The sequence below is a fragment of the Ochotona curzoniae genome, unplaced genomic scaffold (genome assembly GCF_017591425.1).
Source record: "Ochotona curzoniae isolate NIBS_2020 unplaced genomic scaffold, NIBS_Ocur_1.0 scaffold_4683, whole genome shotgun sequence".
Classification (NCBI taxonomy): Eukaryota; Metazoa; Chordata; class Mammalia; order Lagomorpha; family Ochotonidae; genus Ochotona; species Ochotona curzoniae.
In genome coordinates this window covers 21,421,226-21,437,480 of record NW_024467121.1, presented here as the reverse complement: position 1 = coordinate 21,437,480, position 16,255 = coordinate 21,421,226, and the positions used below count along the sequence as shown (strand labels likewise).

At 44.0% G+C, this 16,255-nt stretch overlaps 1 protein-coding gene across 2 annotated transcripts in view; it reads right to left on the bottom strand.

The window, feature by feature from the left end:
- Positions 1 to 16,255, bottom strand: part of SMYD3 (SET and MYND domain containing 3) — a 585,373-nt gene extending 569,118 nt beyond the window's left edge. Inside the window, exon 1 of one of the 2 annotated variants that reach the window (XM_040968185.1) lies at positions 15,991 to 16,255. In XM_040968185.1, coding sequence (XP_040824119.1) covers positions 15,991 to 16,154 — 164 coding nt within the window. In that variant the 5' untranslated portion in view covers positions 16,155 to 16,255. The remainder of the gene's footprint in view (positions 1 to 15,990) is intronic. The other variant, XM_040968186.1, reaches the window with a different exon arrangement.

Genomic DNA, 16,255 nt, shown 5'->3' with positions numbered 1-16,255 from the left:
AAATTCTTCTAATTAGCATGAGCTTCATAACAAGGTTAACATAGTTTCTGTAAAATTGTCAACAACAATTAAATGCTTATATACTTATCAAATTCATTTGTAAGAAACATCACAACTACTCAGATTAATAACTCAATATAATTCATATTTTCCTACACATCAAAATCGTTTAGATATGAACACACTATGTTAATGGAAATGTCTAGCTTTAAAATTCAACACACAGTATTATTTACAACTATCATAAGTAGCCTGGCTAAATGTAACTATGGCAATTTCATCTTAACCCTTGAATATAAAGATACATGATGGCAGTCAAGGAAGATGGGAAAAAAAATAGTACTTGTCAATCCACACTGCACATTGGAAAAAAACCGAGACGTTTCTTTCATTTTATGCTCAAACCACACTATGGAAAAATAAATCAGAATCCTGGGCTAAGACTCATGCATCGATATTGCAACAGTCAGTCAACGTGAAGAACTGACGCATTACAACAGAGACTCTGTCTGAGAAATCTAAAGGTCAGAACTGCTCCAAGACCACGACAAACAGAAGCCCCGTGACCCAGGTAGTGCTTCAGACGTCACACACACGTATATGTATAAACACATATATACACATACATGTACCAATATTTTCCTATTTCCTAACTTTCCCATTTTAACATAGCTCTTTGACATGCAGAAGTCGCATCCACTCATCCATTTTGTACCATGTGGTTTCTCATTTATTTTTGCCTTAAAAAAAAACAAACACAGGAGTGTTTGGCACAATGATCAAGTCACTGCTTGGGATGCCTGGATCTCATGCCATGGTGCCTGGTTAAAGCCCCAGGTACTCCACTCTGATCCCGGTTCCTATTAATGCATATCCTAGAAAAGCTGATGATATCTAAGACTCAGACTGAATTCCAGGCTACTAGCTTCAACCTGGCCACACCCCGGCTGTTGTTAAGTATTTGGGAGTGAACCAGGAGACAGAAGATTACTGTTTCTCTTTCATTTTAAAATAAAATGCATTTGAACTTAATCAATTTTTTTAAAACATATTTATTTTTGAAACTCAGAATTAAAGAAAGACATGGGAAAATATGGAGAGAGCTTCCATCCATTGGTTCATTCCCCAGAGAGCTGCAATGACCAGTGTTGAGCCTAATGGATTCAGGAGCCAAGTCTCCAACGTGGATGACAGGGGCCTAGGCACTTGGGCTATCTCTCACTGCTTTTCCCAGGCCATCAGCAGGGAGCTGGTTCAAAATGGAGCAGCCAGGACACAAACAAACAACCATATAAATGCTAGTATCACAGTCGGTGGCTTTACCTACTACACTACAACGCAGATCTCCTTAGAAAAATTTGAGGGCCCGGCACGGTGGCGCAGTGGTTAAGGTCCTCGCCTTGCACACCCGGGATCCCATATGGGCGCCGGTTCTATTCCGGCAGCCCCGCTTCCCTTCCAGCTCCCTGCCTGTGGCCCAGGAAAGCAGTCCAGGACGGCCCAAAGATTTGGGACCCTGCACCCGCGTGGGAGACCCGGAAGAGGCTCCTGGCTTCGGATCGGCATAGTATCGGCCCGTTGCGCTCACTTGGGGAGTGAATCATCGGACGGAAGATCTTCCTCTCTGTCTCTCCTCTCTGTATATCCGCCTTTCCAATAAAAAAATAATAAAAATAAATCTTTTTTAAGGAAAAATTTGAAAAGACAACAGGGCTGGGTGTTGTGGCAAAACATGTTAAGCTGCAGCCTATAGCACCGAATACTCCCATGGTCACCCGTCAAGACCTCACTGACCCACTTCCAATCCAGCTCTCTGCTCATGTACTTGGAAAAGCAATGGAAGATGCCCAAGTGCTTGGGCCCTGTGCCCATGCAGGAGACTCAGAAGAAGCTCCAGACCAGGCCCAGCCATTACAGTCATTCAGGGAGTGAACCAACGAGGTCTTCCATGTGGATGGCACGTATGCAAGTTCTTGGGGCCTGGTGCCATGGCCTAACAGCTAAAGTACTCACCTTGAACGCACAGGGATCCCAAATGATCACTGGTTCTAATCCCAGCAGTCCACTTCCCATCCAGCTCCCTGCCTATGGCCCGGGAAAGCAGTCGAGGATATTCCAAAACCTTGGGACCCTGCACCTGTGTGGAAGACCTGGAGGAGGTTCCTGGCTCCTGGCTTCGGATTGGCACAGCTCTGGCCGTTGCAGTCAGTTGCGGAGTTAATCATCAGATGGAACATATTTCTCTCTGTCTCTCCTCCTCTCTGTATATATTTGACTTTGCAACAAAAATAAATCTTTAAAAAAAAAAAAAACAAATGCAAATGCTTGGGCTGTTTCTGGCTGCAGGAATCTTGACCTAAAGCAGCGGTAGGACTCGATCCTGAGCATCCCAGGCAGCAGCTTAACCCCCTGCACCACAATGCTGAAAGGAGACATTTCAGGAACTGAGCAGACTATAACCATCTCGCTCGCAAAGTAAATCCTAAGATTAGAATGAAATAGAAAACACAAGGGTATTCCACACAGTCACTTGTTTTTCTTTCATCCTGCCAAGAAATTATTATAACAAAGATTACAAAAATATCATTTTCACCCAGACCATACCAAATTTAAATATGACCGATAGTTGCAAACACTTTTTTGGTGCTTATTTCTAAAACCACAATCATTATTAACAAACTACCATCACAAAATACATTTAACCAGCATTCACTCATTATATGACTTTTCTGTAAATATTTGTGACAACTCCTTCCTTCTTTGGTTGAATCAAATTAAGAGTGATGGTAAATGTGGGAGGCTGAGAAGAATTTGGAAAGACATTCACAAAGGAGGCTACTGAGGAATATGAAGTTTTAGTGATGGACAAACCAAATCATTCTTCCAAAAGTGTGCTTTTCACTCTCAACCACCAGAGGGTGCACTACATCTAATTAAGACCTGAACTGAGGAATGGAAACGGAATACTCAAAGCTGACCTGCAAAAATGTTACAGGTAGCACCTACAGAAGTAAATGTTAGATCAAATCATGAAATCCCCAAAAGAATCTCAAATATTTATCAAATAACTGGGCTGCTAAGAACTGTAAAAGTAATTAACAGAAAGCAGTTCACTTCAGCTTTGTTTACATACAGACCACATAGAGATCCTGAATTCTGAAAACATACGTTCTCTCTCAGTAAGTCTGTGGTACGTCACAGACTCTGGCACTGTTAACAAGCCCTGACTGCCAGTGCTGCCACTGACCCACAGATCACACACTTGAGATGCGTAAGAACTGAATTCGATACAAACTGAATTGACAACCTCACATTTTTAACTCTTACATAAATAATTAGGAGATAAAAAGTCAGACCCTAAGTTTGGAATGCGAACATCTGGGCATATACTGCTGAAATTGGCTATCTTGAACTTTTAAACTGTACTGACCTGACTTTGACAGTACAAGCAGCTTCAAACATTGGTTTTGAGGCTTATTCCTAAAGCCGCAATGATTATTAACAAACTACCATCATAACACACATTTAACCTGCATTCATTCATTACTTGACTTTTCTGTAAATATTTGTGACAAAATTTGACCTTTGAGACACCCTTCTTTTTTGAATAAGAGGTAGATGTGGGCGGCTGAGGAGAATATGGAAAGGTGTTCACAAAGGAGACCACTCACCAGGGAGGCTTGTATTCAAACACCTGTCAAGGCCTCTCCCATGGCAACCACCCTGCAGAGGATTAACTTCACCAGAATTTAAATCATCTCTCTCAGTGTTTCCAGATCTATCACCACATTCTAGAACAAGGAGTCAGAAAAAAAAAAAAAAAACAACACTGTGACTCGGGGACAGTGTGGACTGAGGTGCCATTTGGCAACTCCAGCAACAGAGTGCCTGTTCAAGTTCACAGCTTACTCCACTTCAACTCCACTGATGTGCCTGAGAAGCAGCAAACCATGGCTGAAGTATGTGAGCCCTGCTACCCACAAGAGAGACCGGCATGGCCATCCCGACCCTCAGTTACAGCCTTGCCTTGCCCAGCCCAGGCGGTTTCAGAGCACTTGGAGAGTCAATCAGATGTTTCCTTCTCTCTCTTTCAAATATATAAATAAAAATCTGTTTAAAATAAATGTAATTCATGAGGAGCTATGCAACAAAAACAACAACAACAAAAAAAACCTGTAGCATTTTGCTAATCTCTACAAAACTAAGGAAATACTTACAGAGATGGACCCTAAAAGCTTGTTCATAACTCTAAATAATGCTATAATGGGACCGGTTTTGGCTGATCCACTTTTTATCTAGCTCCCTGCTAATGCACCTGGGAAGACAACAGAAGATAGCCCAGTTCCTTGGGCCCCTGTAGTCAGAGACCCAAATGAAGCTCTTGGTTCCTAGGTTCAACTTGGCCCAGTCTTGGCTGTTGAGGCCACTTAGGGGAGTGAACCAGGGAATAGATTGTTCTCTGCATTTCCATCTCCATATATAAATCTCTGGCTTTCAAGTAAATTAAACAAATCCTTAACAAGAGCAACAAAAAAAGTAGGCCAGCAGACATAATCCAGACCGCCACTGAATCACAATCTGCACTTCAGCAAGATTTCGAGGTGATTCACTGGCATGTAAACTCAAAGAAGGGCTATTCTTACGTGCATTGAGACTCACTTCCTGTAAATCCTGATGCATACAGGATGATTCCCATGCTCTCCTCCATCGGGTGATTTGTGCTTCTTATTTTTCCATCTTAACCACAGAGCTCCACAGCTGTCAGTACAAGGCTATAGGGCATAGGGGGATAGCACCACGTATTCCAGAAACAGCTTACATAACTATGTTCAAACCCAACCCCAACGGGACTAGGGAATAGAATTATCTCATGTGCTGAGAAGGAGAAAAGGGAATAAAGTTCATTAACAGACACTGGAATCTTGCAAAAATCTAAGTGAAATTTGAATAAGCAGATCTGAGCAAAGACAAGGCCAAAAGAATCAGGAAGCCTGTCAATGGAAACTGTACCTTTTTACAGTCCAAATTCTGAAGTCAAGGCCCAGCCAGTGAACTGGTTCACTTTGTGACAGGTTACCTTGGACAGAATCAGCCAGCAATTACTAAAAAGGAGACAAAAGCTGACATTTCAAAGGCTTCTGTATCCTAAGTGCACATACCCTTTTACACAAGTGCAAATGAATCCAAGATTTTGTTGAAATTCTTTAAATCTCTAATGACAAAAAAAGGACACAAGATTTTTATAGGGAAAACACAAAATATATAAAGTACAAAGTAATATACTCCCCGATCTCTAAAAACCACTTGGTCAAAATAATTATGTTAGAACTTAGTGTGCTCTTATAGACATTTTATTTTCTAAAAGAAAAATGCCTATTTATTTTTATTGGAAAAACTGATTTAGAGAAAGGAGGAGAGACAAAAATCTTTCATCTGCTGTTCATTCCCCAAATAGCCGCAGGAACCAGGGTTGAGCCAATCTGAAGCCAGGAGCTTCTTCCAGGTCTCCCATGCAGGTACAAGGTCCCCACATTTGGCCATCTTCTGCTGTTTTTTCAGGCCACAGGCAGGGAGCTGGATCGGAAGTGAAGCAGCCAGGACTCAAACCAGTACCTGTATAGGACGCCAGCACTTAAAAGTGGAGGATTAACCAGTCAAGCCACTGTGCTGGCCTCACTTTTATAGACCTTTTATAAAAACACAAGTAAATACACCCACACACCCACACACACAGAAGGATTTTGGTTTTAATCATTTATTTTTTATTTGAAAGGCAAAGAGAGAGTGAAATCTTCCATTTACGGTTATACTCCCCAAATGCCGAGGACAGCCAGGGCTGCGTCAGACTGAAGCCAGGATACTGGAACTCAACCTGGTTTCTCTTATGGCTGGAAGGAACCCAACGGCTTGAGCCCTCACTGCTGCCCCTCTGGGTCCACATTAACAGGAAAGTGGGATTAGAAGCAGAACAGGGACTCTAACCTAGTAACTCCCACATAGGATGCAGGACAAAATACCTAACCAAAATATTTTATTTAAAATGCATACATTATTCCATAACTCATTCACCAATAGTGTCACCCATATCTGTACAGATTCATCCCACTTTTTATAGCTAGACACTATAATATGGACATATCATAACTTACCCAGTCCCCTACTGATTAAAATTTTCTCTCCTTTCTTCTTTTTTTTTAAAGATTTATTTTTATTATTTTTTCTTTGGAAAGGCGGATATATAGAGAGGAGAGACAGAGAGGAAGATGTTCCGTCCGATGATTCACTCCCCAAGTGAGCGCAACGACCAATGCTATGCCGATCCGAAGCCAAGAGACTCTTCCAGGTATCCCACACGGGTGCAGGGTCCCAAGGCTTTGGGCCGTCCTCGACTGCTTTCCCGGGCCACAGGCAGGGAGCTGGAAGAGAAGCAGGGCTGCTGGGATAGAACCGGCGCCCATATGGGATCCCGGACATGCAAGGCGAGGACCTGAACCACTTGCGCCACCGCGCCGGGCCCTCTCCTTTCTTCTTAATTATAAAAAGCTATGCTTGGTCCATCACAGTGGCCTAGCGGCTAAGGTCCTCACCTTAAACGAGCCAGAATCCCATATGGGCACCTATTCTGGTTCCGGCGGCCCCGCTTCCCATCCAGCTCACTGCTTGTGGCCTGGGGAGGTCAGTCGAGGAAGGCCCAGAGCCTTGGAACCCTGCAGTTGTGTGGGACTTTGGGAAAGTTCCTGGCTCCTGGCTTTGGATCACCTCAGCACTGGCCACTGCGGTCACTTGGGGAGTGGGTCATTGGGTGAAGGATCTTCCTCTCTGTCCTCCTCTCTGTATATCTGACTTTGCAATAAAAATAGAATAAATTAAAAAAAAAAAAAAACCTATGCTAAGTATCATTGTACATCCCTTGGTGACTGAATTCTGTTAGTTTACCAGGTAGTGTCACAATAAAAGAATTTCACAAGTCTACTATTGCCACAATAAGCACACAGGTTGGTGCAGAAACAGCCACAGAATTCTTGGCCTGGGAACATTCCACAGATGTGTGGGGGCTCCTAACCCCCCTTTGGGAACAGATGGTCTGTGACATAAGCCAACCTACCTATGAAACTATGACTTACCAAGGGAAGATGATCCCAGTAGTCTAGATAAGTAACTATTCCTAAAATGCCTAGGGGCACGTCTTAGACCCACAGCTCCTGAGAGAGCTGTGAGTTAAAATCCCATTCACCTAAGAAACATTTCCAACCGTCTTTAATGGATCACTGCTACTCTACAGGAATCTGATGTATCTTTTTTTACAAAATAATAATAAATATGGGCGCCAGTTCGTGTCCCAGCAACTCCACTTCCCATCCAGCTCCCTGCTGGTGACCTGGGAAAGCAGTCAAGGATTGCACAAAACTTTGGGACCCTGTACCCAAGTGGGAGAGCTGGAATAAGCTCAAGGCTCCTGACTTCGGATCAGCTCAGCTCCGGCCATTGTGGCCACTTGGGGAGTGAATCAGTGGAAGAACGATCTTCCTCTCTGTCTTTCCTCGTCTCCGCAAACCTGACTTTCCAATATAATTAATTAATTACTTTTTAAAATTCCATTTAAAAAACTTTCGGTCATTGATTCACTCCTCAAATGGCCACAATGGCCACAGCTGAGCCAATTTGAAACCAGGAGTCAGGAGCTTCTTCTGGGTCCCAAGGATTTGGACCATCCTATACTGCTTTTCTGGGCCATTAGCAGGGAGCTGGATGGGAAGTGGAGCAGGCAGGACACAAACCTGCACCCACATGGGATCCCAGCTTTCACAAAGTAAGGATTTAGCCATTGAGCCATCGTGCTAAGACCACAATAATTCTTTTTTAAAAAATTAAATGTAGTAGTACACAGGCTAAAGCACTTAAAATCATGCCTGGCATTGCTTAGTAAATGAGAATAAGCATTAGCTACTGAATTATAATAATCACATATATGTAGTACCAAGCAGAAAGGAAAGTGGCTCTCACTGAGCCGATCACTATCCCATACTTGGCCACACCAAAGCCAGTGGAGTATGTCTACCTTGACTACTAACAAACTAGAGCCAGCCCACAGTTAAAATATGAGAAGCAAAAATTTAGTCACAGAGGGCTAGCACAGGTGTAACAGATTAATCCTCCACATTTTGGCTCCGGAATCCCAAATGGGCACAAGTTCAAATTCCCAATCCAGCTCCTTAATTACACTCTGGGTGATCAGCAGAGAATGGCCCAAGTCCTTGGGCCCCTACACCTACTTGGAAAACCTGGAAGAAGTTCCTGGTTCCCAGCTTCAGCCAGCCCAGTTCTGGCCATTACAGCCATTTGGGAAGTCAATCAGTGGATGGAAGATCTCTCTGTGTCTCCCTCCTTCTCTATACCTGACTTTCCAAGTAAAATAAGTAAGTATTAAAAATCTGAGTCAACTGAGAAGCTCTAACTCCTTGATTCATGATCCCATATATACTGCATATGATGAAAAACTCGTAGCCCAATATTTTCACTGGTTCATAACATACACTACAAAACCAGTCTCTCATATGATAGAAAAGTCCAGTCCTATAATACAGGTTCCCAGAGTATGTCTTAGCGACACTGGGAAGACTTGAGACCCTTTCAGTGAGTTCCACAGGCTTAAAACTACCTTCATAATAACACAAAGACACCTTTTTGTCTTTTCTAATTTTCATTCCCTCATAAGGTGGAGTTTTCTAGATGCTATATGACATGTGATTCTGCAATAGACTGGATATAGTTTTAAGTTTGCAAGGGTCTTCTATTAAGCTAGACACAACACAGATTCAAAAATGTAAACCAATACAACTTTTTTCACTAAATTTTGATTTTGTTTTTTGCTTATTGCAAATACCTATTTATATACTGGAAGTGTGCCATATAGGCACCAGTCCGAATCCTGCACCAGTTTGAGCCAGGTTTCTCCAGTCCCAAATCCAGTCCCCTGGTAATCTATCTGGGAAAGCAGCAGAGGCTAGCCCAAGCATTTGGACCCCTACCACTCATGTGGGAGACCTGGAAGAAGTTACTGGCTCTTGGCTTCAGTCTTGCCTACCTCTAGCTATTACAGTCATTTGGAGAGTTGAACCGGCAGATGAAAGATCTCATTCTGTCCCCTATATATAATTCCATCTTTCAAATAAATAAATCTTACCCCCCCCCAAAAAAAACCTTCATTAAAGGGGTTCATGCTGTGGCACAGTTTGCAAAGCTGCCACCTTCAGTGCCAACATCCCATATGGATACAAGCTTGAATCCAATCAGCTTCAATTCTAATCCAGCTCCCTTCTAATGTGCTAAGAATAGCAGCAAAAGATGGCAAAAGTGGGGCTCAGTATGGTGGCCTAGCACCTAAAACCCTCAACTTGAACACACGAGTATGTCATATGGGTACCAGTTCTAATCCCAGCAGCCCCACTTCCTATCCAGCTCTCTGCTTGTGGCCTAGAAAAGCAGTCAAAGATAGCCCAAAGCCTTGGGACCCTGCACCCATGTGGAAGACCTGGAGGAGGTTCTAGGCTCCTAGCTTCAGACTGGTGCAGCTCCAGCCATTGCAGTCATTTGGGGAGTGAATCACGGAAAGGAAGATCTTCCTCTCTGTCTCTCCTCTTCTCTATATATCTGACTTTCCAGTAAAAATAAATGAATCTTAAAAAAAAAAAAAAGAAAGAAAGATGGTCCAAGTGCCTAGGCCCTCACATGGGAGACAAGAAGAGGCTCCTGACTCCTAGCATTGGACTGGCTCAGCCCTGCCCACTGTAGCCATTTGACAGGTGAATCAGCGAATGAAAGATCTCATATATTCTTTCTCTCTTTTTGTGTGTCACTCTATTTTTCAAATAAGTAAATCTTTTTTTTAAAAAAATTATAATACATCATGTTTAAATCATTTCAGAACTTGTTTTAATTTTTTATGCAGTAAATATCAATATAAACAACATAAACAAAATTTCAACCACAGTAGGTATTGTTAAAAATCTGTCCTATCAAATCTTTCTTAACGATTTCTTAGGGTATAAAGAGGCACCCTTAAATGACAGCACATATTCACAGTGTCAAAATCACAGGTATCAACCCAGTACTTCAATTTTCTTTTCATGAAGGTCAGAGTCAACCTGTGAGGAATTCCACAGCTCTACAGAAGATTCTCAGCAGATCTTGTGGAGAACGCAGTACCGGCAATGCAGACAATTCCAAGCGTAGGATAAAATGGATATTCAAGAACAGATCACTGACATCTCCATGGCAAAACAGTTTCCAGCAGGTATATTTGTCATTTGTGAAACTCAGGATCCGTTTCTAGTGGTAGCAAGTCAGGCAGTCGGTGCCAGTAGAAGCCCATGGCTATGGTGACGGCAAGTCTGAACTGCGGTGCGCCGGGTACCATCCTCCATCCCTGTCCGCACGGCTGCTCTGCTCAAGAGCACTGAGTCAGCACCAGTGTGGAGAAGGAGGGTCACTTACTGCTATCCACAATGCAGGTCATCCTGTCTGATCAAGCACATCATCTGCTGTGGCATTCACATGGACCAAATGTTTTCAGGCTCAGGCCTCAACCACAGAGCCCTTTCCCAAACTTCCTTGTAGAAGAAAAGGGAGGGGGAAAAAAAAAGGAATTATAACTCCCACTCAAAAAGAAAAATGGAAGTTGTGTTTATAATTTATTTTCCCAATCCACTTTATTAGCAGTTCTTGCACCGTATCTTATTCCTAGTTCTCCACCCTTAGGTAAACCCATTAGCTATTGCTCAGGAATCCACAAATTCTGACTGTAAACCATCTCTCAAGGTTTTACCCTATGAAATGATTTCACTAATCCTTTGATCTTTAGGACCCTTGAGAAAGAATCTATAATACTACATCTGTTCCTTTGCACCTGGGGCTACTATATTTCACAAAGTGAACAATAACCTCAAGTAATATCTTTCGCACATGATTTGAACGCCAACAAGTGTTTCCCAGGCTCCACGTGGCTCTTTCTACTCTACCTTGGATTAGGAAGTTAATACGAGAATTCTGCCTTTGCTTAAAGTATTCACACTGCAATGCCTAACATTCTTGAAAACTCCCTTTAGAAATTCCAAGTTCCCTACCTTTCAGTTTCCTGATCATTTCAACAAACTTTTATCACTCCCCATCTCAGGTACTTCCTACCCTAAACCTCACTGGATCAATACATATACTATTCTTCCTAAGGTGTATTTATTTATTTGAAAGGCAGAGTAACAGAGAGATGGAGAGAAAGAGACAGACACTGATGCTCCATCTGCTGGTTCACTCTTCAAATGACCAGAGCTAAACTAAAGCCACGAGCCAGGAGCATCATCTGGTCTCCCACATGAGTACAGCAGCCCAAGCACTTGACCATTTTCCGCTGCTTTCCCAGGCACATTAGCAGGCACCTGAATAAGAAGTGGAGCAGAAAGGACTCAAATCAGCACCCATATGGAATGCCGGCAGCAGTTTAACTTGCTATGTCACAATGTCAGCCTCTTTTCGTTTTGTTTTGTTCTAAGATTTATTCAAACTATTCCTAAGCAGACATATCAAGTCAATCCATTCTCTAACTATTCTATCATTTCTTTGATGATATGAGGACCCTGACTCCATTTAAATGACAATATTTCACTATGTTACCCTTCCTATGATCTCATCCCTTGGCTTAGGAATAGTGGTCCATGATTACACCCTCCCTTGCATCTAACATCAACTTCCTTTCCCTTCTATATCCATCAATCACACTAACCTGGAAGTTCAAGAACAACTCAATTTTCATAGGCAAGCAGCTAGCTACCAAACTAACTAACCATTCCCACTTAATCACAAGTCTTAAATGCACTTTCCAGCAATCCTAAATTCTACTAGGCAACTCTATTTTCAGCTAGAAAAAAAATGTGTAAAACCATGTTTTAAGACTGAATCACTTAGCAAACTCTTCATTAGTTATCTCAAAACCTTTCACTATTGCTGTTGCTTTCCCGACACCATTTCTTAGCCCCCAAGATGTAAAATCACTCCCTCCCACCCCAAGTTCAGTCCTTCACTAAGGCAGAATTTCACTAGTGTTGCTTTACTGCCTACTCCCACGTACCTACACTTTCTGATATCCTGACTCCTGCCTTCACCCTAGTCTAGGCCTGGCTGTTGCAGGCATTTAGAGAGTAAGCAGAAAAAAGCCTTTTTTAAAGATTTACTTATTTTTATTTGAAAGTTACAGATATATATAGAGAGATCTTCCATCCACTGGTTCAATCCTGAAATGGCTGCAACAGTCAGAGCTGGGACAATCCAAAGCCAGAAGCCTCTTTCAGGTTTCCCACGTGGGTACAGGGGCCCAAGGTCTTGAGACATCTTTCACTGCTTTCGTAGGCCACTAGCAGGAAGTTAGATGGGAAGTGCAGCAGCCAGGATTCAAACGTCTCTCTAACTCTCTCTCGTTCCATTCTTTTTAACTCTGCCTTTCAAATAAATAAAATAAACATTTTTTTTTAAAATGCTCAGACCCGCCTTACCAGAACTGGCTTAAATAGCTGTTCTCAGGTAAATTTCTCTCCAAGACCTAGCAGAGATCCTGAAGTCACAGCATCAAGAAGACTATAGATGAGAGGTGTCTTCCTGGATGCTCATTCACCTCTGCCGCAAGGAGGCGAGCGGGTCCTGGACTGGTGTCATCTCACCTTCTGGGCTGTCACATTGGCTCTCATCCATAGAGTGCATGGCTCCAGCCTTGAGTCAACAGTCTCCCCATCCTGGATCATGATACCTGTTATTCCACCAGCTCTCTAAGCCCGCCCTCCGCCACTTCCATCACAGTTGAGTTGCTTGAGAACACTACAGAATGCCCAGGTACCACCAGCTCTCCTATCTGGCCACTTCTTTAAAAGCTGCTGGCCTCCAGCACTGACATGACACTAACCTCCACAGTTGTCTCCTCTAAAGATTCCAATTGAGGAGCTGAGTGCCAAAGTCCCTCTACAGGTAACGACTCCTCAATCTATTAACGATCAAACCTAACCCAGAACTCCGGCCAAATGAAACCAGAATACATATTTCCTTCCCTGGTTCTGCCCTTTCTTTTACAATCCACCAGGGCCACAGCAGAGTGACTTTTCACTTTCAACCTTTCTCCTCCTGAAAGGCACTAAGACCCAAATACACCCTTACCGATGGACGTGACAGCCTCCTCGGCCCAAAGAGGAATTATCATTAGAGTTCACCAGAGGTGAACAGAAGCTTGTGACACAGATACTCAGAACTTTGGAAAACCAAAGATAGACATATTTATGGTAACTTTAAATTCCCAAAATATTTTCTTTCCACAAGTTCAACCATTACCCTGTGTCATGCTAGGTACTAGGGCACACAGATTAGACATAGTTCACCACCTCAGAGTGAGATCTATAAACACATAATTACAACAGAATTTGAGCTACTCCATTTATATACATAACCCATTCATCAATCTTTTCTATCTCCATCAAACTAAAAACACATGCAACAGAAGACTATATAAATTTTAAATCAGTTTCATTGTTACTTAATCTCAATTTAAAATCAATCTCCTCTGACTCTCCCTCTCCTGCTATAACTCTGATTTTCAAATAAAAATAAATAAATTCTTAAAAATAAAAAGAACAACCAAACACCTGCTACTGAATATTAGGAATCCATTTGTTTGGTCTGGATTCTTGGCATTTACTTTTATTTTTTCCTTTGTTAAAAATGTGTTTGTCTATTTTAAAGGACAGAGGAACTGGGAGAGACATACAGAGATCCTCCACCCACTGGTTCACTCCCCAAACAGCTGCAATCACCAGGACTGGTTCAGGCTGAAATCAGGAACCTGGAACTCTATTCAAGGCTCCCATGTGGATGGTGGGAGCCCAAGTACGTGGGCCATCTTCTGTCTTTCCAAGCAAATTATCAGGAAGATGGATCAGAAAGAAAGCAGCTAGAAATCTAACCAGCACTGCCACTGAAGAGATCAGCATTCCAAGAAGTGATTTACCGGCTGTGCCACAATACTAGCCTCCTTGTATCCTGTTTTCTGTATACTTTCATTTGTTGATTCCTCCACTGGGTGAATGCTGATGGAAGTCAGAGACTCACCTTCTCAACTGTCCTGGCAGCTAGCACCTAGGCAGTGGCCTGAGCTTAGCCAATCCCAGACCGCCAAGGAGGATTCTGACTCAGATGCCAACATCACAAAGAAGGCCTGAGAGAGAAACTTCCCAGCAACAACCAGTTTCCCAAAGAGCAGAGGCAGCAGCAGGACAGCAGCAGCTGGCTACAGTTTCCATGGTACTTAGTGGCACACGCTGCAGGAGCCAGTATTGTCAGACAACAGACAAGATGTACTCCCCAGATCCCACATGCCCACCTGCTCCTGTAGTGAAATTCTGACCTGGTTCCTGCCCTTTCTCCGGGCCAGGCTTCTCTAGATTTTAATGGAGTGCTGAGAACTGCCCATCCACCCTTGAGAAATTCCTTTTGGCTTAAACCACAACAAATTTTGCAAGTAAGAAAAATGAGTGATCGATAATAGTAATGTGATAACATGGCAAATCAAGAACCATGTGTAGTTTCTTGTGAAAAACAGACATTTCTAAGCGCTACATGACTGAATTTCAGCTTGGACCATATGAATCTGTCACCACCTACTTTTTCCAAATATTTGTTTTCCAAATACTAAATACTGTGTTAGTCTGACTTTATTTCAAAAATGACCCACACACTCTCCATCCATTAATATGATAGTACCTAAAGAGGGCTATATTCAAATTCTTTATATACTCCAAAGCATGTAACAGGATACATATGCCAACCTTCTCAATGGGCTGAGAGTAAGAGACCTATGAATTTAAATGGCAAGGCCTCAGGAAAGTCTTCAAAGGAATGAATTGTTCTCATCCATACAGTTAACAGAATCTCAAACGCTCCTTCCCAATTGGACTTGTGGTGTTAGCATTCCTTCAGAAAGCAGCAATTACAACTATTCTTTGTGAGCTATAAAATTCAAATTATACCAATGCCCTCAATTAGGGACCTTAACCTCCCCAATCCTTGCCCAGTCTGAGAGGCCTAAAATAAAGCCAACATCCCACGCATCTCAAAACATCTTCTCCACTGCACACAGAAGCTCAACAACGCTGCTTAACTGTACTCCATCCCCATACTCCCCCACACCGCTTTGCTACAGCTACGTCGGCCCTGCACTGCCAAGCTCCCAAAACAACTTCCCGTGAACTGCATGCAGACACGTGGTTAAGAGTTCGACTTCTGTGCACATCCAGTACAGGGCAAAGCACACTGTGGAACCCCAGGAACTTCGGCTGCCACAGCACTTTCCTCACACCTCAACTGCTACCTTTCTGATAGAATGTAATCATTCCCTCTTGCGCTTATCTGCTGCGTCGTTAGGATGTGCAGTTCATGCTCACGTTCCCTAGGCCACACAGATCCCCTGAGTCACAGAGGAGCATCCCACACCCCGGGAATTCTTCCGACTCCTGCAAGTGCCCCCCTCCTTTCCCAACGCAGCCTCAGCAGTGAGACTGACAGCTCCTTCACACCCCCAGGGGCACTGTTAATTTGCACCACCACCCCAAATGACGCTTGTCACACAGGACGCAGACTTTCTGCCTAGGAACCAATGCTCCCTCAGGGGCTCCCCGGATTCTCATCCCAGCTCGGTGGGAGCGCAGGGCGGGGTGGGTCGTGGGTCCACGCTGCAGGGAGGCAGGGTTTGGGCCTGGGCACACCCTCCGTCCCCACCTCGCAGCGGCCCTGGGGACTTGGGCGCCGGGCCTGTCAGGGGCGACCCGCCTCCTCCTCCCGGGAACACGCGCGCGTCGAGGGGCGTGTGAGGCCGGGGCAGCCCCCGCCAGGCCGAGGCCCCCGGCACCCCTGACCCCGCACGGCCCAGGATTCAGGTGGACGGGGAGCGCTCTCCGTACGTACCCCAGCAGGCAGCGATCGCAAACGACGCCACGACTCCCCTTGCACACCGTGTACGCCAAGGGGTCCGAGCGGAACAGCAGCTCTCCGGGGCGTAGCGGGGCCACGGCGCGCAGCCCGTTGCCTCGGTCGGCGGTGGCGAACTTTTCTATCTTGAGCTGCTCCATCGCGTCAGGGCCACACGCACCTCAGAGCACGGCAGCGTCCCGCAGCTGGCGTCTCGCGGGCTGCCAGGACTCGCGCGCCTGCGCCCTGCGCGCTCACGTAC